Source organism: Mus caroli, unplaced genomic scaffold, assembly GCF_978045245.1.
Source record: "Mus caroli unplaced genomic scaffold, Mus_caroli_1 scaffold_7, whole genome shotgun sequence".
NCBI lineage: Eukaryota > Metazoa > Chordata > Mammalia > Rodentia > Muridae > Mus > Mus caroli.
The window spans coordinates 13573809-13599282 of record NW_028227262.1 but is presented as its reverse complement, the minus strand read 5'-3'; the positions used below and the strand labels follow the sequence as shown (position 1 = coordinate 13599282).

The following is a 25474-nucleotide window of genomic DNA, read 5'->3' as shown; positions in this document are numbered from 1 at the left end:
TGAACTACTTAGTTTTGCCTTAAAAACCAATGCATCATTTGCTTCTTGGAATAGCGTCCTTTTTACCTTATCTGCCATTATCATAGATGAGCCCCCATGGATGCCCAGGATGGGGGTGAGAGTCTGAGCAGAAATGAAATCGAGGATCTGGGCGATGGCTTCCTGGTCTGTGTCATCCGCGAACACCACCCCCTGGATCTTCCGGTCAGACATAAGATCGCAGATGCGGGTGATGATGCTCTTTGGGTCAGTCTCGTTCATGGCTACCAGCTCCACCCGGGGAACTACTGAGAGATGATGGAAGTCATCTTTCTCGTGGGCATCTTTTATGGCCACTTCGTCGGAAGTGCCCACGAGGATGACAGCGATGCCGATGCTGGGGGCGCTCTTTTGGGAACGAGCTTTGCTGCCCGATACGGCCAAGACGGCCAACACCAACCAGAACTTGGGAGAACAGCACTCTGCGCTGGGCTTCATCTTCAGCTCGTCGACTCTCTGAAAAGAGAAGGAAGAAAATGATTTAAAACGTGACCCGCATTGTGGAACACATCCTTGAAGTGTCCGAATGCTAGAGAATCGAGAACCTCGTCTCCGTCTGCTGTTCATGAAACTCGGTTTCTCTCCACTAACCCAGTCTCTTAATTCTGACGTTCATGGGGCATGATGAGAGAAAAAGAAAATTTCAAGAGCCTAATAAATCTTTGACCAAGACAAATGTGCAGCCAACAGACAGAGATAAAGCAGGCGAGGATATGCTGGAAAGTGTGAGCCAGCCAAACACACACACACTGGAAACAGCAGGCGGGGGCTTGCTGTCCTGACCCCTGGCACTCTAGTTATAACCCCCCTTGAGCTGCCCTTGGCAAAGATTAGGCCAAGTGAGCTGCAAAAGGGGGCTCAGGAGAGGCTGGCCACAAAACACGGCCTGGATTAGATGAATCCAGCAAGCTCTAGGCACGAAGGCAGGTGTTCTTGTTGTCTGGGCCTCCCAGAGAGTGATGACCAAGAAACTACTTCAGTGTTTCTCCTTTAGAATCTGTCTTTTAACTCTAAATCAGAGAATCAATACATGGGCACTTAATTTTAATTGATCTTTACAATCACCTAGCAGGAAAAAAAAATTAAAGGGAACATTAGCATCTCATTTTATATGTGTTGACACAAAGGTTCAATGAAGCTAAGGGACCCACCCAAGACTTAACAAGTTAAGTGAAGAAGACTTAACAACACACAGATTCAAGTGTGTGTGTGTGTGTGTGTGTGTGTGTGTGTGTGTGTCTTTGTGAATATATACTACATTTGTGCAGGTATTCTCCGAGTCCAAAAGAGGCATCTAATCATGTAATCTCATGGAACCGGAGTTACAAGTGATGGTAAGCTGACAGTTTGGGTGCTGGAAACCAAATAAGTGCTGGTAAATGCTGAGCCATCTCTCTAGACCCAAGACGATTAATCTTGAACCCAGTCTTGAATCTGATGTCCATTCTAATGTGTGTTTCACAGCACCATACACCCTACCCTGGCTCGCCGATGCCTGTACTATGAGAGGCAGCATTATCCCGACCTTCTAATGCATCAGAGTACAGGAGCAAGCAAATACTATCATAGTTGGAGTCATGGAGTGTCACCCTTGAAGATAGTTCTTTCTTTATTCCCAACAAAATCCCGTAGCCATAACTTCCTGAAATGATGGTCTATATTTGTGTATAACGCACTGCCTTCTTCCTACTGAAAAGTAGCCTTTTTTTTTTTAATCTCCACACAGGCTCCCAAAGCACACGCCACGCAGCAGATTAAAGATGCAGAATTCTGTAGAGCATGAGCTGTAGCCATTTCTCTTAGGTTTCTCATCACTCGCCCTAAGCACCTCTCATCTTATAAGAATGGGCCCTGCCTATGTTGCTTTGCTTTAAATGGCCATTTATTGTACAGTATTATACACTGTGCACTAGCAAGTATTTTTCTCACATTGCAATCTCTTTGCTTCCCATGAAATATTCTACAAATTAGACCTTTTATTCCCATTTCCCAAATGGAGAAACTGAATCTCAAAACAGTTATGTAATCCTGTGAGGTCAATGGTGTTATAATGCCAGAATGCAAATAGATTTAACATAGCATTTTTCTCCAAGAAAACAGCCTACAAATAGCACCCAGACTTAGAAGAGACTCCTACTTATCTATCAAACATGAAAATGCAATTTAATCTCTCCTGCTTCCTTGACCAAAAAAAAAAAAAAAAAAAAAAGAGGGACTTTACAAAGGAATTATTAGGAACCTAAAATATTGAGAATTTGGCTAACAAGAAGAAAAAAATCATAATGAAGGTATTGAACAAAGGAAGATCAGGAAGCATTCAAGTGGAGCAGACTGACCACGAAGGGCGTTAGTGATTCCGGAGTGAGATGCTAGGACATTTTGTGGCTGAGGAAGCACAAAATCCAATCCAGTTCTTGGCAGAAAACCTTTTGGAACTCTTGCTGTTACAGTCATCCTTCAGCACTGCCAAGAGGAGACCTGTATCGATTGCCTCACTTCTCCGGAAAGAAATAATATGAGTGTCTCCATGGTTCACACCCGGCAAAGCTCACACCTGACAGCTTTCTGGTCTCTCTGTTTCCATAGAAATGAGGAATGACTCCAAAGCTTCCAAACTTTCAGGCTGATGAGCTATGGATGGTCGGCCAGGACAACTGGGGACTGAGCATCTCCTTCCAGCGTTTAAAGAAAGTCAGTAGGATACAGAGGCTCAAGTAGTACCAGATAGTCAGTGGGAGACAGTTGGATTTAGTATCTCAAGGAGATGGGGACTAGATGTATAAATAAAAAGTCTGCTTGATTCCAAGGGCTGATTTTCAATGAGAACCCAGAGATTCAGAATTTGGCAAAATCTATCCACTCGCTTCATTCCACTGGGATTCTATGCCTACAGTTACAAGTCCCTAAATCAGATTTCTTCACATGTAAAGGTGGCCCACTCTGCCACGGCAGTTTATTAACTTTAATGCACCCAATGCTCTCCTGTTTCAAGCTCTTATTTGCTCTCTTTAAACACTTCTTGTGTTCCTCCATGTTCCCTCACACAATGTATTACACTCTTTCATGCAATGGCCAGTGGTGACAGCCAGCAAATAGGATCTGGTTTTTACCAACCATCTCTCTTATACTGGGATAGAGCAAAGCTCTTTACAAAGTAATACATTATGGGAGATAGCGGTGACAGAGGGACCATGAGCAGACACAAAGCTTTGAATACAAACTCGGTTTCAGAGTGTGTGTGGGGTGGGGAGGGGGCAGTTGAGAGAAAGTGTGTGGTCTGAGATAAATGCTGCCGTTCCTTTCTTCGGACACACTGAGACCAGACTGGATGCACCGGCTTTTGCTGTTGGCCTCCTCTTCTCCATTTTACTTCATCCTCTCCAGAACTGGAAAGTGCTGCCTTGGCCTCTCACCAAAGCCCCCGAGGTCTGCCTAATGCCTGTGACTGGTTTAGTGCACTTTCACAACGGGGCATCTGCCCTTCTTGCCCAACAGGAGACCTCCCAAGCAGGCCTTTTACATGAGCAACCACGTACCAAGCATCTGCTACCTTGCAGACAGAGTTTCTCCTTCATTTCCGTTTATCCCCCAGTGGTGGGAATCGAACCTAAGACCTTGCACATGTTAAGCAAGTGATCTATAACTGTGCTATATCCCAACCCTGGACATTAGTTTTGATTATTAGCCTTGATCACTAGTTTTGATGCTGAAGATGCCATGCTCTCTCTACCTTTCAGAATCATCATCTAAGAGAAGAGATAGACCCAAAAGAAATACTTTGTCTCATTTCTATTTACATTCTGAGGATACAGCACTGCCTCATATACAATGAACAGGAACTATTCAATAAACTGTAGCCAATTTTACCACTACATTAGAGCATTATGTAAGACTGTGATATATAACATTTTGTATATCAAATAGTTCATGGAGTGTGTTTCGGATGCTATGATTGATGGAAACTTTTCATGCATTATCTGATCCCTATGAAAACACTGTAAGTCATAATTCTCCCTGAGTTAAAAGTGAGAAAAGATATTTGGGAGGTTAAATACATGGACCAAGATCATGTAGCAAGTTGGGCTTCATACCCAAGTTTGTCTGATTCTAAAAGCTTTCTCTTTCCATTCTTTGATAGTATGGTAGCTAGAAGTGAGCATGAACAAATGGATGGATGAATGAAGTTACGAACCTGGCATTAGAGCCGTCTTGTGTTAATGAAGAGCATTAGGATGCGGTAGTCACCTAATTACTGTTGTCTGGTTTGTCACTGGTAAAATCAGGATAAGAGGCCTAACCTACATACCTGAGAGGGTTTGTGAAGATCAAAATGAAAATATGTGTATGGAAGAGCTTTGAAGACTATGAAATACTCCGCAAATGCAAGGGGTATTGCTGTTGAGCTTTTAGAAGCTGTTCAAGGAGCCCAGCTATTTTTGACAGCACAAAGTGAGCGTGTGGGAGGTAGGGGGGGAATATCAGACAGAGGCTGAGGGGAATATTAAGAGGAACCGCACATGGGGCAAAGGACATTAGTTCTCTTCTGATCTAACTTTCTGGAAAAGATGTCACATATAATGTCCTCAGAGTCACATCTGCCTCACTGACAGAATCCTAGTCATGTAGCTGAAGTGGCTGAACTCAGGAGCCGTCCAGGCTAGGAGCCAGTAGTGAATGACCATCAGGAAGCTTGATGTCCTCATTCATACTTTCATGGTTGTGAGGAAAGGGGGATTCGAGAGAATCTGCAGGAAGGAAGAGACTGGCCATCACCTATTCAGCCGTGTGCTTCCTTGGCATTTGGGCTGAGTGACCCACACAGAAGGCTTCATTCTTTATGGTGATTATGACAAGAAACAGCCTATACTTGCTCCCAATGGACTCTACATCCATCTGGTGTGGGAGATGGACCATCTCTTTCCTTAAAGAAAGTGGAGTTCCAGGATAGCGCCAACAGGAAGTGTGACTGTGTAGGAAAATGTAAGCCAAAATTGCCAAGCACCGCTCCATCAGGATGCCACCTGGAGTCACTCCATTAAAAGTGTCTGTCATTGGGATATGCCAGACAGTGGTCAACCACAGATTAAGAGTTTAGGAACTAGACAGATGTCCTTGCACATGCTTGTAATCCCAGCACTTGGGAAATTGGGGCAGGGAGATTGCAGGCTTGACTGATCTGGGCTACCCAGGGCAACTGTGTCTAATAAAACAGTGCCAGAGGCAGGCTTCAGACCCAGGACTGTCCCAAGCCGTGAGTGAAGCCGGAAAGCTATGGAACACAGGCATGAATACTTGCCACATGAAATGGTAGGGAAAGAAAGGCAGCTTCCACGGGGAAAGACATGACCTTCCTGAAGGTCAGAGTGAGCATCTCAACATTACGATACCAAGACAAAATCCAACAGCGGGAATATCAACAAGTAAGGATAAATGTCACACTGGCACCAATATGATACAACCAGCAGTCCCGAGTACATATAAATCTAAGAATACAAGTTTGACGTGCAGAAAAGTGCAGTTAAAATTCCTAAGATGGAAAAAAAAAGCATAAATTCAACAGACAAAACATCTTATAAGTAATATATGAAAGACCTTTATCAGAAGTATGAGCAAAAAGCTTGGATTAATTCAGATATCTATAAATGCTCATAAGAGAATACACATTAGACATAAATCTATAATGTGGCAAATTCTATAGAGTCAAAATGAAAGAAGTATCCTTTTTAAAAAAATGTGTTTCAATGAGAAAAAAATTACATTTTGCTTTGATTTATTTGAAGATAGTGTCTCTCTACATAGCCCTGGCCATCCTGTGTAGACCACTGTGTAGACTAGGCTGGCCTCAAACTCACAGATGGCTACCCATACCTGACTTTAAAATAACTAGTTTTTTCAATCACATACATTAAACTTTTGAAGAGATTTACTTTTAAAGAAGAAATAAAGGAAGCCCAAAGTACAAATCATTTTACAGAATAACGATGAAAGCACAGAGCATCAAAATTTCCAGAGCATTTAGGGGAAAATGTATACTTTACATACATTTCTAAGAAAATAAAATGTTATTGAGGACAACTAATGTTTATAATATTTATAACTCATATTTCACTCAACCCTGAGAAGAAGAAGAACGATTGTAAAAGCCAGAGGTGGTGGAAACTTCTAGGAAACAGCATGTTCAAGATACAACAGGACAGATGTATATATGAATACACATATTCCTCACACACAAGCTGAGAGCAGACAGAATCCCAGCAGTGAGCAGAAACAGGCACGACGGCCCACTCCTTGCCAAGAAGATACACATGGTTAAAGCTGCTGGAAGACGGAAGTCGGTTATCTGCAATGGAGTGAGTGACACAAGGTGCATGAGACAGGCCCCAGGGCAGGCCGCGTGCTCAGAAGTAGGCAGGCCACACTAATCAGGCTCCATATGTTTAGTTGTTTGCTTGTTTCTTAAAAGAAAAAGAAAACTCATAAATTTGGATAGGTAGGAAGGTGAAAGAGAATCTCAGAGCAGCTGTCAGAGAGCAAAGAATATCATCAAAATATAACCTATGAATTTCTTAAAAATAAATAGAATGAATACTTTTGTTTCATTGATTTTTGAGGGAGTCTCATCTTGCTTATACATTATGATTCCTGATTGTGTGTGCGTTTCTTGTGCTTTTTAAATTTTTTTTTAAAAATTCTGATTTGTTTGCTTGTTTTTTTTTTTTTTTTAAATTTGCCTGTTTGATTTCTAAAGAAAGAGAGAAGAAGAAAGCATGGAGTCAGATTGGTGGGTGGGGAGGGTTGGGGGAGATAGGGGAGGGAGAACCATGATTGGAATATAGTGTGTAAATTGTCAATAAAAATTAAATAAAGCCAATGACAACGAAAATGGACAAATGATATCAGTGAGATGCAGTACGGAGGACAGACATAGCCGGCCCCCAAGGGATCCTTTAAGTGGCAATTAAATGACAAAGCTGTAAAATGAGTAATAGACAGAAAATAATGGAAAATGTGAAGGAAACATATCATAAAACATAATTATGACACCTCAAGCAGAGATTATAAAATAATAAAAGAAAATACTCTAAAAATTATTCTTAAATTTGATGCATAATATTTAACAATAATAATAATATCAAATAAGAAAAGAAGTACAAAAGAATGTTGAATTTTTAAAATAAAGCAACAAATAACCCTCATTCCGAACATACCAAAAATTATACCTTGCTTTATCCCATCTTGTCTGGTTTGTAGCCAGCAACCCCCACCCTGCTCCACCCTTGCCAAAATAAAAAGAAGTAAAAGATTCAGGCAAAATAAGATAATGCCAGACCTCTACCACCTATGACCATAAAAGCAAAGATAATCTATTAACTAGCCAAAACACAGGGGATCTCTCTAATAATGATTGTATCAGTAATGATCAAATATGGTTGACAGCAAGAAGCAGGGATGGGATAACTAGGTTCTACGTCTCCATCCCTATACTAAAGGGCCAAAGATGCCAGGAGAATCTCCAAGCAATGAAGAAAGCATGAACTGAAATACCCAGCCACAGCAAAGAAATATGAAATATTTACACAAATAACATTCTTTAATGGTGGAAAGTAGACCCCAAGATTCCTCCTGTAAGCTACACACTAAAAACCTCTGACTGTTTGCCCCTTGTCACTGAGAAGATTCAAGGTTAATTTTTTTTTTGAGTGACTGGAAACACTAACAAAATAAATCAAGAAAATTAAACGTTCAGCTGGGTTTGGCAGCTATATATATAATTCCAGCTACTTGGAAACCAGAGGCAAGAGAATTACACGTTCCAGGTTTGTCTGGGCCACTTAGTAAGTCCAAAAGCCATCCTGATACTTAGTGAGACTATTCCTAAAGAATATTTTGGAGGCACTGGGGCTCTGGTCAGTAGGAGAGTGCTTTTCTCTTGGGCTCAATACCCACATCAGCACCACAAGGCTAAGTGTCAAAGATAGGAGAGCCAAGAAGAAAAATGGCATTTCATTAAGAATATAGTTATCTACATAGAGAATCTGATAGCACAAGAACTGTTTGAATTAATAAGAGTTCAGCCAGGCCTGTAGATAAATGGTCCTATTAGGAAAAAGAATCAATACTTTTCTTCTAACCAACTAGAAAACATAATATTCATAACAGCAAAGACAACTGTGAATTATTTAAGAATTAATAAGGAAGCGTCCTAACCAAACGTCTATAGAGAAAAACTTAAAGTTCCATTGCAGGAAATGACAGAAGGCACCTTTGCCTGAACTGTAAAGCCAGTGAGTCATGAAGCCAACATGTCTTTAATTCAAGTCTGTAAAACAGAGCCCAAAGAACTTGTTCAGTAGCATCCTTTTGCAATTGTCAGTTCCAACTTAGTTTTGGGTTTTAAATTAGACCCTTTTAAAAAACCCATCTTTTGTTACATTTGTGTTTGCTTGCATGTATGTCTGTGTACCATGTGCATATAGCAGCCGCAGAGGAAAGATCCCCTGGAACTGGGGTGATAGGCAGGTGTGCCTATTACCCCATATGTGGGGTGATAAGAACCTAACCTAGTCTCTGTAAGAGCAACAAGTGCTCATAACCGCTGAGCCTTCCTCTCAGCTACTTAAGTTGGAATTCTAAATCTTAACCGTCTGGACCAGAGCGCTGCAGATGTGGTGCAGTTAGTTAGCAGCATGCATGAAGATCTAGATTCGACACTGTAGTGTAAAACCAGGCATGGTGATACACATCTATAATCCTGACACTGTCGAGTGCAGCAGGAGGAACGGGAGTTCAAGGCTACCCTTCGTTGCCTAGTGAGTTTGAAGCCTGACTGAAAAAAAAAATGTCTTAAACAGAGGACAAAGGATATACCTAACCAAACAAAAACTGAGCCTTTAAATGACAGTGACTATTAACTGTGTGTGTGTGTGTGTGTGTGTGTGTGTATGAGAGAGAGAGAAATACAGGAGACAGGAGAAAGAGAGAAGAGACAGGACAGACAGACAGGCAGACAGACAGACAGAGGCTGTTGAGCTCATGTTTTTTGAGTCAGAACACTCAGTTTGGGCAGCAGATGCACTCACTGGCCATCTGAGCAGGCAGTGTGGGTAGCACAGATGGCCAGCCTGCACTGTCAGATGCCATTACGAAGAACAAGATCAACATCTATTTGCAGCAGGTGAAATGCAACAGCATCCACACACTTTTCATGTTGGCAAATCCAGTTTCAATCTCTAAAATGTATTCAGGGGGCAGCAAAATGTGTAAGTGGGTAGAGGTGCTTCCCGTACAACCCTGATGACCTGAGTTTGATTCCTAGAACTCAGAGTTGAAGGAGAGAACCCAAGATGTGAAAGGTTGTCCTCTGACCATCATATATGCATTACCACACTCACACCACCACCATCGTCTTCTTCCTCATCATCATTGTGGTTATGATCACCAAAATAATAATAATAACATTAATAATAATGCGAAAGTGTTAGGCACTTGCTGTCTAATATCTACTTAAAAACAGCTAAATATATACAAATGAGATCTAAAGAGGCCATCTTTTGTCTTGGGTTGACTCGAAACTTCACAGCCATGTCTGAGTTCTGCCTGTGTCTTCCTTTTCACTGTATAACCACCATCGATTCCTCTTTGGGGATTCGGCTCTCTGAGCCCGGTGGGAAGCTGGAGAGTGTGGGCAGCTACCATGACTGCATCCCTCTGAAACCAACGAAGAATGCCAGATTGACTGGGTTATCTTACAAACAGGCCAAACCCGTGGGGCCTACATGGTCACAAGCAGGAGTATACTCCTGTGGGAAATGTGTGTCAGTCAGCCCGTCACGGATACCACACCGTCACGGATACCACAGATCCAAATGACTGAACTAGAAAATGAGTGAGAACAGATCCTAAGTCAAGTTGCTTCTGAGGAAGTATGTGATGGAGAACAGACTTGGAGGAGGGGGAGGAAAGATCAAGCAATAGGTGCCTAGAAAGAAAACCATCCAGTCTTCGCAATGCAGGAAAGCACACTGTCATAGGACCACCAGCTCCTCAGATGCCCCAGAAAAATCCACCCCATTCCTGCCAAGGGCAAATATGGCTCTGAGTTTGCAGAGCTATTTTTTTTTTTTTGGCCAACTGTACTGAGCAATTGCCTGCTTGCCCTCACTCCATCAACTCATGGGTCTGCTTGAGTTGCTCTGCTCTGTGATCTCCCAGTGACCGAACCCAGGGCTGTTCCCACTTTATGGACAAGCATGTGTCAATTCTGCGCATATCCAAGTCTTGGAGGAGAGTTCTGCCGATCACTGATGAAGGGTTATAGGTCACTTTACACATGTATGTTTTAAGACAAGTGCAGATGACCAACTGCACTCCCATTGCAAGCAGTCACTCGTGACTGCTTTTTCTTCTTTTCCTTTCATGATCTGCAGGAGGAGGCAACAACATTGCTCAAAGTTTCTCTTCTACCATCTGCACATGGTTCTTAATTATAATTCATGTATATGCCTCCTAGGACAGTGTGGGTAGTCCTGCTGAAAGCCAAACCTTTTGAAACCTGAGTCTGATTGTCACCGTTTGGTATCTAATTAGGGCAATTGTGTGCTCCAACAGCAAAAGAACATTTGCAAGTGTTAATACAAAAAAAAATTGGCTTGTTCCTGAGTATAAGGAGGGGGGTGGGCAAAGATAACAAATGGGATGATGAGAGACAGAGAGAGAGAGACAGAGAGAGAGAGAGAGAGAGAGAGAGAGAGAGAGAGAGAGAGAGAGAGAGAGAGAGAGAGAGAGAGATGAGAAGCAGGAAAAACTGAGCTGGGAAGGAACTCAAAGATTCCAGGACAACAGAGAGCAGAAGTAGGAGATGGACCATCAGACCCACAGGCATCTTGCAGAGGTAGGAGATGGACCATCAGACTCACAGGCATCTTGCAGAGGTAGGAGATGGACCATCGGACCCACCGGCATCTTACAGAGGTAGGAGATGGATCATCAGACCCACAGATATCTTGCAGAAAATAAAGTTCTGGGCTGCTGAAAAACAGCCTGACCTGAACTCAATTAAAAATGGTAATTTTGAAAAAAAAAAAAAAAAAAGCTGTTTTCTGTGGCCTGAGCATACTCCAAGCCACTACAGCCACCAAGAAAGCATTTTCCAAAAAACTCACACATCGAACATAGTAACAGGAGCAAAGCTTTGGGTTTCATAGGCATGTGGTATGTCCTTATTGCTTTGTATCTATACATGTTTGTAGGTGTATATGCATGCATGTATATGATGGCCATGTGCAGACAGACACCAGGGGTCAATGACAAGTATCGTCCTTCAGCCCCTGCCACCTCACTTTTAGAGTTAGAGTCTCTCACTGCATCTATGGCTGGCCATCGGGTTCCAGGGGCCCTCCTGCTTCCACCTCCCCAGTGCATGTAGGCACATACTGCCATGCTTGGCTTTTTCCGTGGACACTGAAGATCTGAACTCATGTGAAGCAAGCACTTTACTAAACTCTCTCCCAGCCCTAGCCTCGAGAAAGGCTGTTTCTAAGGCCTGAGTGTATTCCAAGCCGGTACAGCCTGCATTCTTAACTTTGTCAAGATCTTGGATCACTTTCTTTAGTTGTATCCGCCTCAGCAGCTTTATCCATAAAGTCTGAGATAACCTCCTTGTCAGAATGACTCTGAAAATTGACTTGTCTGACAAATATTAATCAATCATTTTCTAAGTGCCAGAGGACACCCAACATGGAATGGGGTCCAATCTCCAAAGAGTCATGACACACAAATCGGGCATCACTGTCACATGCTCCGAGCTCTCAGAGAGGATGCCCCGTGTGTTGTGAGGCTCATCTAATGCTGCTAACTGGTGAGTAGGAGACATCAGGAAGTGAAAGTAAATGTGACAGCCCATTTTCATAGTCAAGAGGACAGTGTTTGAAATCACATAGGAAACACACCCTTGGGGATGTGTATGAGGGTCTTCCAGAGAGATGGAACAGAGAGTAGAAGATCCACCCTGGATAGAGATGGCCTCATTGCATGAGCTGGGGTCCTATAGTGAATATAAAGGGGTAAAGGAGCTAGAGGGTCAAGCATCTCTCTCCCCTTCCTGATTGACACAGATGCAAAGTTTCTTGTCTCCATGGCAATACCAAACAAACCCTTCCTTCCTTGAGTTACTGCTGGTCAGGCATTTGTCACAAGAAAATTAACTAATACAACCAAAATATCTAATAGTATTTTATTTTTTTTAAGATTTATTTATTTATTATATGTAAGTACACTGTAGCTGTCTTCAGACACACCAGAAGAGGGAGTCAGATCTCATTACGGGTGGTTGTGAGCCACCATGTGGTTGCTGGGATTTGAACTCTGGACCTTCGGAAGAGCATTCGGGTGCTCTTACCCACTGAGCCATCTCACCAGCCCTCTAATAGTATTTTAAGACATAGTGCAATAGTAGTAATAATAATAATAATAACAACAACAACAACAACAACAATTCTCTAAGGTCCAAGGTGCTGATGTTGAAGCTTGGCTTGGACACTTGCTTATCTCGGGAGCAAAGGAACAAGAGAACCAGAAAACACTTGGTCCTCATTTTCTGACATATAAAAGGGGGACTATCTTTCTCTCGTGGGGTCATTGGGAATATTAAACAATTTACTTGAAAGCATCTAGCAAATAGCAGGCACCTGGTATTTATTCACTGGACGTGAATCGAGAATCTTCTCTGCTTGGAGGCAGATAAGGGGTTCCTTTTGATTCAAATTACTTAGAGAGAAACCCAAGAGCTTCTGCCCTCCCCTCCCCACTCCTCCCTCCTCTAACTCAAGTGCAATCTCCACTGACCTCAGAAATAGGCTGCTTTAAAGTCTGCAAGGGACAATCTAGCATGAGCTGTATTGAAAATAGATGCGAACACTCGGGGGTGGCCGGCAATGCTCCTGCCTCTGCTCACCAGCCACTAACCAGCCTCCTTTTATGCTAAGTAACAGGACAGCTTCGAGTGTAAATAGCTACCCATTGTACCTCAGGGTCATGTCTGCAGCCATCGGCTCCAAAGGAACGGAGATGAGAATACAAGCACTGTAGGACTTCGGTCCCATTCTGTTTACTAATCAAATGCCTCTCATGCCAACCTTAATGAAATGACATGGGGACCACATCTGTCTCCTTTCTCCAGCCCCAGTATTTACCAAAGTGACATGCATAAAATCAGTGCCCAACAAATGCCTATTCGTGACTGGAAGGAATGAGCAGCACCAATAATGAGTCATCACTCTCCAGCTCCACCAGTGCTCAAGCAAGTAAAGGCAGCATTCTAGAACCTTCATTCCCCAAAGTACTTAAATGAAGGGGAAATACCATAAGCATCATTCCTGTTTCTGATAGCCTGGTATTATACAGAGATTATTCCAAGGTCAATATTCTTTGTTAGTAATTACTGATATATCTAGGGTTATTTGCATGTGTCTACATGTAAGTATAAATCTACATACAGATGAGCGTTATATGTGTGTGTATCCATTAAACCTCTGTCCTTGGCATGTGCTGATAAAACACAGTATCCAAACATCACGGTCTTCACAGCAAAGCCTAGGTTTACAATTAACCTCTGAAACTGTACCTCAGAATGCCCACAGCCAGTCCAGAATCAATAGGGAATAAAAGCTATTCTATCTGAGCTGGCTGGATATCAGGTCATACGGGAAGTACAATCAGACTCTCTCTAATATAAAATGCTGTCTTTATTATTCCAATCAATAAACACATTTGTTAACCACACAGCCGATCATAATTAAGTTCTAAACTTGCTTAAATTCCTCTGACATCCTGCGGTATCGAGCCCCTTTGCAGAGCATCCGCCGTCAGTTAGTCCTTAACTCTCTCATTTCCCTGTCTCTCTTCTTTTTCCTTCCCTAGGAATAACCACATGAGCCGAAGGCACAGAACTGTGGATGGGATGGTCTTATAATTGTTACAGTTCTGACACAAACCACCCTGTGGCTCTGATTTCTTCTGTGAAATGGAGAAACTGGCTTGCTGAAAGTCTCCTTGGGTCTTTCATTTTAAATTATTTTGTTTTAAGTTTGAGATAGGGTCTCATGTAGCCCAATGTGTAGCCAAGAATGACCTTGAACTTCTGACCCTCCTGCCTCCAGAGTGCTGGAATTATAGACTTCCACCAACACCCCAGATTTTGAGGGGAGCTGGGGAGGTAGAAGGAGCTATGTCCCCAGCCTGCTCAATGTTTCTTCCCATCTGAATGTCCCCTGGACACCTTTCTTTCAGTGACTCTTCAAGCTGTGCTCCCCACTCCACACAGCTCTGTACAGACTGCCACGGAGTCCACTCGCTAGATGTAGCACTTCCATGGACATCACAGCTTCCCTCCAGGAATCCTCTCCACAACACTCTTTCCATGCAACCCTCTGGAGATTCTAGGCATCATCCCCTCCCTCCTCCTTCACGACCTCCAAGGGCAGTCACTGTACAAAGCTCCGACTTGCTTCAACACAGTGCCCCTTTCTTGTAGCCTCTGCACATTGTCCATGCATTGGCAAGCAATCCTTTTCTTAAATGCTATTGCAATTAAACCAATTGAAGGGGCCATCTGTTTCCTTCTCTAACCACCAACCATATGCATGCCACCACGATCATGCCCACAAGACTCTGGTTCAAACTGGAAAAAAAATCAGGTCCTGCGTGCCACAGGTATCACCCACCACAGAATAGGATGGGTATCTCCGGATGATGTTTGTGGCTCAACCTCACTTCCGTACCAGCAGTCTTGGAGCAGCAATGCCCTCCGAGTACCTGGCCCCCATGAAGAATGGGTACATTTCTGAAGAACATCCCCAGAGAATAGTCTTTACGTACTAACTAACATTCTTGGAATGAGAAACATAAAACGCTGAGAATCAGGGGAGGGGGACATACAGAAGTTACCAGAATATCTGTTGTACAGTAAAATTGAGAGTCAGGCAGGGCAACTTCACCCAAAGACATGTAGCCCTGGGTAAGATGCCCCTTGCTGAAGAATCACCCTGCATTCCCTTCATTGTTCTCTTTGATTTGCGTGGAGTATAACCCATGGTGAGGTGACTTCTGGAGTTAATTGTCCCTGATGGCACAAATGAAAGTGTGTAGAAAGAAATAAAGGCACACAAAAAAGGCTAGGTAGGCTGTGCGTCAAGGAAACAGACGACAGTTGACTCTATTGTTCTTAATAGACAGAAAAGAAATTAAAGTTAGTAGGAAAGAGTAAAATATACAACCCTCTTCCGGTCAGAAAAGCACCGGGGCAGCTGGGGCGCAGGGTCTGCTGACACTCGCCAGCTACCCACAACACCCGCCACAGGATCTTAAGACTTCTGGTGAGTGGAGCACAGCTTCTGCTCCAATCCAATTGCGCGGGACCTGAGACTGCATTAGTTAGGGAAGCAGAAACCAGCCTGAGTAGGGCCACAGGCCTCATCCAGCTGGATCAGCGCTGGGGTAGCGGGAGCGCAGGGTTGCCTGACACCCGCCAGCTACCCACGACCCCCGCCGCAGGATTTTGGGACTGCTGGTGAGTGGAACACAGCTTCTGCTCCAGTCCAATCACGCGGGACCTGAGACTGCTCTGGTTGGGGAGAGAGAAATCCGGCCTACATAGGGCCACAACCCTCTTCCGGTCAGAAAAGCACCGGGGCAGCTGGGGCGCAGGGTCGGCTGACACTCACCAGCTACCCACAACACCCACCACAGGATCTTAAGACTTCTGGAGAGTGGAACACAGCTTCTGCTCCAATCCAATTGCACGCGGGACCAGAGACTGCATTAGTTAGGGAAGCAGAAAAACGGCCTGAGTAGGACCACAGGCCTCTTCCGGCTGGACCAGCACCGGGGTACCGTCAGCTACCCACGACCCCCACCGCAGGATTTAGAGACTGCTGGTGAGTGGAACACAGCTTCTGCTCCAATCTTTAAACAGTGACAACGATAACAACTAACCCCAGAGATTACCAGATGGCGAAAGGTAAACGTAATAATCTTACTAACAGAAACCAAGACCACTCACCATCATCAGAACCCAGCACCCCCACTTCGCCCAGTCCAGGGCACCCCAACACACCGGAAAAGCTAGACACGGATTTAAAAGCATATCTCCTGATGATGATAGAGGACTTCAAGAAGGACTTTAATAACACACTTAAAGAAATGCAGGAGAACACTGCTAAACAGGCAGAAGACAATAAAGAGGAAGCACAAAAATCCCTTAAAGAATTGCAGGAGAACACTGCTAAAGAGTTACAAATCCTTAAAGAAAAACACGATAACATAATCAAACAGGTAGAAGTCCTTACAGAAAAACAGGAAAACACATCCAAACAGATGATGGAAATGAACAAAACCATACTAGACCTAAAAAGGGAAGTAGACACAATAAAGAAAACCCAAAATGAGGCAACACTGGAGATAAAAACCCTAGGAAAGAAATCTGGAACCATAGATACGAGCATCAGCAACAGAATACAAGAGATGGAAGAGAGAATCTCAGGTGCAGAAGATTCCATAGAGAACATCGGCACAACAATCAAGGAAAATGTAAAATGCAAAAAGATCCTAACTCAAAACATCCAAGAAATACAGGACACAATGAGAAGACCAAACCTACGGATAATAGGAGTGGATGAGAATGAAGATTTTCAACTCAAAGGACCAGCAAACATCTTCAACAAAATTATAGAAGAAAACTTCCCAAATCTAAAGAAAGAGATGCCCATGAACATACAAGAAGCCTACAGAACTCCAAATAGACTGGACCAGAAAAGAAATACCTCCCGACACATAATAATCAGAGCAACAAATGCTCTAAATAAAGATAGAATACTAAAAGCAGTAAGAGAAAAAGGCCAAGTAACATATAAAGGCAAGCCTATCAGAATTACACCAGATTTTTCACCAGAGACTATGAAAGCCAGAAGATCCTGGACGGATGTTATACAGACACTAAAAGAACACAAATTCCAGCCCAGGCTACTATACCCAGCCAAACTCTCAATTAACATAGATGGAGAAACCAAAGTATTCCACGACAAAACCAAATTCACACATTATCTCTCCACGAATCCAGCCCTTCAAAGGATAATAACAGAAAAAAACCAATACAAGGACAGGAACCACGCCCTAGAAACAACAAGAAGGTAATCCCTCAACAAACCTAAAAGAAGACAGCCACAAGAACAAAATGCCAACTTTAACAACAAAAATAACAGGAAACAACAATTACTTTTCCTTAATATCTCTTAATATCAATGGACTCAACTCCCCGATACAAAGACATAGACTAACAAACTGGCTACACAAACAAGACCCAACATTTTGCTGCTTACAGGAAACTCATCTCAGAGAAAAGGATAGACACTACCTCAGAATGAAAGGCTGGAAAACAATTTTCCAAGCAAATGGCATGAAGAAACAAGCTGGAGTAGCCATTCTAATATCTGATAAGATTGACTTCCAACCCAAAGTCATTAAAAAAGACAGGGAGGGACACTTCATACTCATCAAAGGTAAAATCCTCCAAGAGGAACTATCAATCCTGAATATCTATGCTCCAAATACAAAGGCAACCACATTCATTAAAGAAACTTTAGTAAATCTCAAAGCACACATTGCACTCCATACAATAATAGTGGGAGACTTCAACACACCACTTTCACCAATGGACAGATCATGGAAACAGAAACTAAACAGGGACACAGTGAAACTAAGAGAAATTATGAATCAAATGGATCTGGCAGATATCTACAGAACATTCTATCCTAAAACAAAAGGATATACCTTCTTCTCAGCACCTCATGGTACCTTCTCCAAAATTGACCACATAATTGGTCACAAAGCAGGCCTCAACAGATATAAAAATATTGAAATTGTCCCATGCATCCTATCAGATCACCATGGACTAAGGCTGATCTTCAATAACAAAATAAATAATAGAAAGCCAACCTTCACGTGGAAACTGAACAACACTCTTCTCAATGATACCTTGGTCAAGGAAGGAATAAAGAAAGAAATTAAGGACTTTTTAGAGTTCAATGAAAATGAAGCCACAACATACCCAAACTTATGGGACGCAATGAAAGCATTTCTAAGAGGAAAACTCATAGCTCTGAGTGCCTCCAAAAGGAAACTAGAGAGAGCACACATTAGCAGCTTGACAACACACCTAAAAGCACTAGAACAAAAGGAAGCAAATTCACCCAAGAGGAGTAGACAGCAGGAAATAATCAAACTCAGGGGTGAAATCAACCAAGTGGAAACAAGAAAAACTATTCAAAGAATCAACCAATCAAGGAGCTGGTTCTTTGAGAAAATCAACAAGATAGATAAACCCTTAGCCAGACTCACTAGAGGGCACAGGGAAAGCATCCTAATTAACAAAATCAGAAATGAAAAAGGAGACATAACAACAGATCCTGAAGACATCCAAAACACCATCAGATCCTTCTACCAAAGGCTATACTCAACAAAACTGGAGAACCTGGATGAAATGGAGAAGTTCCTAGACAGATACCAGGTACCAAAGTTGAATCAAGATCAGGTTAATGATCTAAACAGCCCTATATCCCCCAAAGAAATAGAAGCAGTCATTAATAGTCTCCCAACTAAAAAAAGCCCAGGACCAGATGGGTTTAGTGCAGAGTTCTATCAGACCTTCAAAGAAGATCTAATCCCAGTTCTTCACAAACTATTCCACAAAATAGAAACAGAAGGTACTCTACCCAACTCATTCTATGAAGCCACAATTACTCTGATACCTAAACCACAAAAAGACCCAACAAAGATAGAAAACTTCAGACCAATATCCCTTATGAATATTGATGCAAAAATCCTCAATAAAGTTCTTGCTAACCGAATCCAAGAACACATCAAAACAATCATCCATCCTGACCAAGTAGGTTTCATCCCAGGGATGCAGGGATGGTTCAATATACGGAAATCCATCAACGTAATCCAGTATATAAACAAACTCAAAGACAAAAACCACATGGTCATCTCGTTAGATGCGGAAAAAGCATTTGACAAGATCCAACACCCATTCATGATAAAAGTCTTGGAAAGATCAGGAATTCAAGGCCCATACCTAAACATGATAAAAGCAATCTACAGCAAACCAGTAGCCAACATCAAAGTAAATGGTGAGAAGCTTGAAGCAATCCCTCTAAAATCAGGGACTAGACAAGGCTGTCCAGTTTCTCCATACCTATTCAACATTGTACTTGAAGTCCTAGCCAGAGCAATTCGACAACAAAAGGAGATCAAAGGGATACAAATTGGAAAAGATGAAGTCAAAATATCACTTTTTGCAGATGATATGATAGTATATATAAGTGACCCTAAAAATTCCACCAGAGAACTCCTAAGCCTGATAAACAGCTTCGGTGAAGTAGCTGGATATAAAATTAACTCAAACAAATCAATGGCCTTTCTCTACACAAAGAATAAACAGGCTGAGAAAGAAATTAGGGAAACAACACCCTTCTCAATAGTCACAAATAATATAAAATATCTTGGCGTGACTCTAACTAAGGAAGTGAAAGATCTGTATAATAAAAACTTCAAGTCTCTGAAGAAAGAAATTATAGAAGATCTCAGAAGATGGAAAGATCTCCCATGCTCATGGATTGGCAGGATCAACATTGTAAAAATGGCTATCTTGCCAAAAGCAATCTACAGATTCAATGCTATCCCCATCAAAATTCCAAATCAATTCTTCAACGAATTAGAAAGTGCAATCTGCAAATTCATCTGGAATAACAAAAAACCTAGGATAGCAAAAACTCTTCTCAAGGATAAAAGAACCTCTGGTGGAATCACCATGCCGGACCTAAAGCTTTACTACAGAGCAATTGTGATAAAAACTGCATGGTACTGGTATAGTGACAGACAAATAGACCAATGGAATAGAATTGAAGACCCAGAAATGAACCCACACACCTACGGTCACTTGATCTTCGACAAGGGAGCTAAAAACATCCAGTGGAAGAAAGACAGCATTTTCAACAAATGGTGCTGGCACAACTGGTTGTTAACATGTAGAAGAATGTGAATCGATCCATTCCTATCTCCTTGTACTAAGGTCAAGTCTAAGTGGATCAAGGAACTTCACATAAAACCAGAGACACTGAAACTTATAGAGGAGAAAGTGGGGAAAAGCCTTGAAGATATGGGCACAGGGGAAAAATTCCTGAATAGAACAGTAATGGCTTGTGCTGTAAGATCGAGAATTGACAAGTGGGACCTCATGAAACTACAAAGCTTCTGCAAGGCTAAAGACACCATCAATAAGACAAAAAAACCACCAACAGATTGGGAAAGGATCTTCACCTATCCTAAATCAGATAAGGGACTAATATCCAATATATATAAAGAACTCAAGAAGGTGGACTCCAGAAAGTCAAATAACCCCATTAAAAAATGGGGCTCAGAACTGAACAAAGAATTCTCACCTGAGGAATACCGAATGGCAGAGAAGCACCTGAAAAAATGTTCAACATCCTTAATCATCAGGGAAATGCAAATCAAAACAACCCTGAGATTCCACCTCACACCAGTCAGAATGGCTAAGATCAAAAATTCAGGTGACAGCAGATGCTGGCGAGGATGTGGAGAAAGAGGAACACTCCTCCATTGTTGGTGGGATTGTAAGCTTGTACAACCACTCTGGATATCAGTCTGGCGGTTCCTCAGAAAATTGGACATAGTACTACCGGAGGATCCAGCAATACCTCTCCTGGGCATATATCCAGAAGATGTCCCAACCGGTAAAAAGGACACATGCTCCACTATGTTCATAGCAGCCCTATTTATAATAGCCAGAAGCTGGAAAGAACCCAGATGTCCCTCAACAGAGGAATGGATACAGAAATTATGGTACATTTACACAATGGAGTACTACTCAGCTATTAAAAAGAATGAATTTATGAAATTCCTAGCCAAATGGATGGACCTGGAGGGCATCATCTTGAGTGAAGTAACACAATCACAAAAGAACTCACACAATATGTATTCATTGATAAGTGGATATTAGCCCAAAACTTAGGATACCCAAGATATAAGATACAATTTGATAAACGCATGAAACTCAAGAAGAATGAAGACCAAAGTGTGGACACTGTGCACCTTCTTAGAATTGGGAACAAAACACCCAGGGAAGGAGTTACAGAGACAAAGTTTGTAGCTGTGATGAAAGAATGGACCATTTAGAGACTGCTGTATCCAGGGATCCGTCCCATAATCAGCTTCTAAATGCTGACACCATTGCATACACTACCAAGATTTTGCTGAAAGGACCCAAATATAGCTGTCTCTTGTGAGACGATGCCGGGGCCTAGCAAACACAGGAGTGGATGTTCACAGTCAGCTATTGGATGGATCACAGGGCTCCCAATGGAGAAGCTAGAGAAAGTACCCAAGGAGCTAAAGGGATCTGCAACCCTATTGTTGGAACAACATGATGTACTAACCAGAGCCCTGGAGCTCTTGTCTCTAGCTGCATATGTATCGAAAGATGGCCTAGTCGGCCATCAATGGAAAGAGAGGCCCATTGGACTTGCAAACTTTATATGCCCCAATATAGGGGAATGCCAGGCCAAAAGAATGGGAATGGGTGGGTAGGGAAGTGGGGGGCGCTATGGGGGACTTTTGGGATAGTATTGGAAATGTAATTGAGGAAAATATGTAATAAAAATATTAAAAAAAAAGAGTAAAATATAAATCCACCCATGCCATGGTAATAATGCCATCGCAAATGGGCCACTCTAACACTTCATACAGGTTTTCATTTCAAACAGCCAAGGGCTGCTGTCCCCAAATGCAGCACTCTGCCGTTGCAGGGACAGCATGAACATTGAGCCCGATTACCATGTCTACCCTCGTCATAGCTATGAAAGGAGACAGGACAGGCTGTCTCGGGCCATGCCTCCTTTCTGAGGCCAAGCTCAGCTCCTCACCTTGAGTGCAATAGTCTGTGGGCAGAAATCTCCACCATTCCACCAGGGTGTACCATATAGGTGTGTAACTTCCCCGTGTTAGAGTTGGAAAACAGAAAACTTGACTAACAACGTCACACACCAAGACAGGCCTCCAAACCCCAACAAGTCAACAAACCCCCACTGTGCACCCATGCTCATGAGCCCAGCAGCATGGGTTGGAGTCAAGGCTGGGCATCTGCCCCAGGATGAGCAAGCACTTCACCACAGGGAGGCAGCCAGGGCGTAGCAGAATACTGGGGAAGTGTGAAAGGAGCATTGGTAGTGTGAAGGGGGCGTGAGGTACAAGAATAATGACATGGGAAGAGAGCTCTTGGGTTGGACCTTACTGGAAAGGAGCCCAGGGGCAGTTCGCGCACTGGGTCCACATCACTGTCTCTGTGTATGAGTGGAAGGCAGATACCGGATGTGAGAACTGTCAGGCTCTATCCCCTTAGTATTTTGAGGCAGGGTCTCTTACTGGGTCCTGGAGCTCACCAACTAGGCTAAGCGGGCTGCTCTTCAAGCCTCCTTTCTCTGCTCTCCCAGCTCCACCACCACGCCCAGCTGTGTACGTGGGCTCTGGGGATAGAACGTGGATCCTCCGGTTTGTACCTCCCCTCGGGAGTGCTTCACCAACTGAGCCATCTCCCCAGCCCCAGGAAGCGGCCTCTGGGCTGAGCTCAGAGGATCTGGTGTATCTAAGGCAAGGGATTAGTCTGAGTAAGGACACTAGAGCAAGGTGCCCTGAGAAAGGCAGAGAGGAGGCCAGCACAGTGATGCTCAGGGGATGGACGGCAGGCAGTGTGACCTGGCAAGATGGCAGACTTGGTGTGACCTGGCTTACAGGAAGGGCAATGAGGACAGCAGTGGAGGAATGGGGGAAATGAGGTTCATATAAGGAACCAGTATTGAACACGTGACTGACAGAAGAAGAAGGATTGGAGGGAAAGGATCCTATCTGCTCCCTCCAAATCCCATTTATTCTCAGCCTCCACAGCAAATGGGACGTGGAACTGCCTTTAAGAGAGACTTAGAATGTCAAGGGGGCTGGTTTACTCAGGCAATGGAGGTTCCTCTGGCCTCCTGGTACTAGCAAAGGAACAACTGCTGTTGAGAAGTTCAGACCCCAATTTTATCATTAAAAACCGAGGCACTTATGAGAGAGCATGCACTGTAGTGGTTTGATTGGAATGATATTCAGGGAGTAGAATTCTTCTCCACGGGAACATTTCCTGTGGCGAGAAGAGCATCCATACAACAACCCTGGGCTCCTGCTTCAAACTGTGCTCAAACTTCTCTCCTCCTCCCTCCATCCTAGGGCTGCATGTTCTACATGTTTCTTTCTGTCTATTGCTCCTCCTGACCCATGCACACACTGCCCTGCAGTGTCTCTGAAACCCTTCAACTTTATCAAGAACTGGTCGATTTTCAGTTGGCTCATTTTGGCTGAGTGTGTGTGTGTTCACACATATGCATATGTGTAAAACAAATCTTGTTTCTATTCTGCCTCTCTTACTCCATCTTATCTCTTCCTCATCCTGTGTTCTCTGCCATGACATTTCTTCTTGAAGGTTCTTTTTGCATCTCTCCAAACCTGCAGCCATCCTGTTTTACCAAAGGCACCTGACGTACCATGTACACGGGCCGCTGCCGTTGCTTCCTTTCTTGATGCTGTAATTTTCCCCAGTGTTGAATGACAAAAAATGAATGATCAGCTGCACCTGTGTCTCATCATCTCAGTGTTTAGCCTCTGTGCATTTGCTAGCGCCCTTACACCTGCGGATGGCACAGGCACCCCCTCCTCTGCTCTCTTATATTCTCTTACCCTCTCCGGACTATTCTTTCTTTCTATCTATCTATCTATCTATCTATCTATCTATCTATCTATCTATCTATCTATCTATCTATCTATCTATCTATCCATTCATCCTTCTATCTACCTATCTGTATGTGTCTGTCTCTGACTGTCTGTCTGTCTGTCTCTCTTCCTCCCTTCCTTCCTCCTTCCCTCCAGAACTGTTATTTTTACCCGGGATTCACCCATGGCCCCTGTGCCTTCCTTTCTCCCAGATGAGCTGGTGACTCAGGTCCTACTCATTCCTAACTCGTAAAGAAAGGTCTAGCTTCACAATTAGCCCAACTGTCATGCTACCTGCCTTGCTTCAAGGCTAGCATGTTTGGAACACTTTAATAAGGTTTCGTGTCCCCTTCCCATTTCTCTTTATCTTACTTATTTAGGTCGTTTTGAGATAGGGTCTCACTATGTACGGCTGCTCTTAAACTCGAGTTCCTCCAGGTGTGCCATCACACCCAGCTCCATTGACTAATTCATGGGCAGATGTAAGTTAAACCTTGTTTTCTCTATTTTTCTAGCAAATACTTTAGCTCCTGGTAAAATGTCGTAAACTGTTCTTACATTTCCTCTGAGGTCTTTCTTTATTCCAAACCAAAATATCCCCATTAAAATCATTTCCAAAGCAGCTTTTCACACGGCTTTGATTCTTTTAAAACCGGATTTTGGGCCTGGAGCTGGGGCTGTCACTTGGTGGTAGAGAACTTTCTTAGCAAGTGTAAGACTTTCCCATCTGCAGCCCCACAATAGGAAAAGAGGCCTGACGCCATCTCTTGTGTGGTCTTCCCTACTCTCGATTTCCCTCCTAAATCTATATAGAAATATTGTCACATAGTTTGAAAGAACAAACTGAGAGCCTACCTTAGCTCTGTAGGGTTTAGTCAACGAGCTGTTGCCCCTCCATACACACCCATACCTGATCAGTCAGCATTCTTTTTTCACCCTATGTGCTTGTCCACATTCCCATACCATGTCCCAAACTGTCTCCATGTTTTTCTCAGTCCTTGAGAGAAAGAGGTAAAACTCGATTTGAGAAAGGTTTTCTATGTGACCTCGATACACCACTTGTCCCACTTGTCCCCCTCTGAACCCCAGTGGGAAGCTCATCACTGAATTCCAAGCATGTTGCCCATTACGTGAGGTTGTAAGACTTCCACGGAAAAAGAAGAAAGTAGTTCACAAATTGAAAGGAGGTGCTATGCAAATGGAGAGGTTCGTTATTGCTAAATGGAACTGACAAATAAATTATTCATGTATGCATATATCACTATGTAAATTTTAACTAATAACAAAGTCCTTTTTTAAGGTCCAGTTTACTGAGATATAATTTGCATACATTAAAATTCACCCTTCTAGGCTCATACATATAAAAGTATACAGGACGTAACAACCATCACCATGAAGTGCCTCAAGAGGACCTGTGCTTTCAGGGTCAGTCCTCTCTCTCTCTTCCTCTCTCTCTCTCTCTCCTAGCAACTACTGATCTGATTTCCCTCATATTTTTACTGTTCCAGAATGCTCTATACATGCAATAAAATAGTGGGCTGCCTTTTTGTGTCTAAAGTCT

The 25474-nt window shown here is 43.0% G+C and overlaps 1 protein-coding gene across 3 annotated transcripts in view; it reads right to left on the bottom strand.

Moving 5' to 3' along the window:
* Grin2b (glutamate ionotropic receptor NMDA type subunit 2B) overlaps positions 1-25474 on the bottom strand; it is a 453007-nt gene that overhangs the window by 314653 nt on the left and 112880 nt on the right. For all 3 annotated transcript variants that reach the window (XM_021164703.3, XM_021164705.3, XM_029478514.2), the window contains exon 4: positions 67-495. In XM_021164703.3, coding sequence (XP_021020362.1) covers positions 67-477 — 411 coding nt within the window. In that variant the 5' untranslated portion in view covers positions 478-495. The remainder of the gene's footprint in view (positions 1-66; positions 496-25474) is intronic.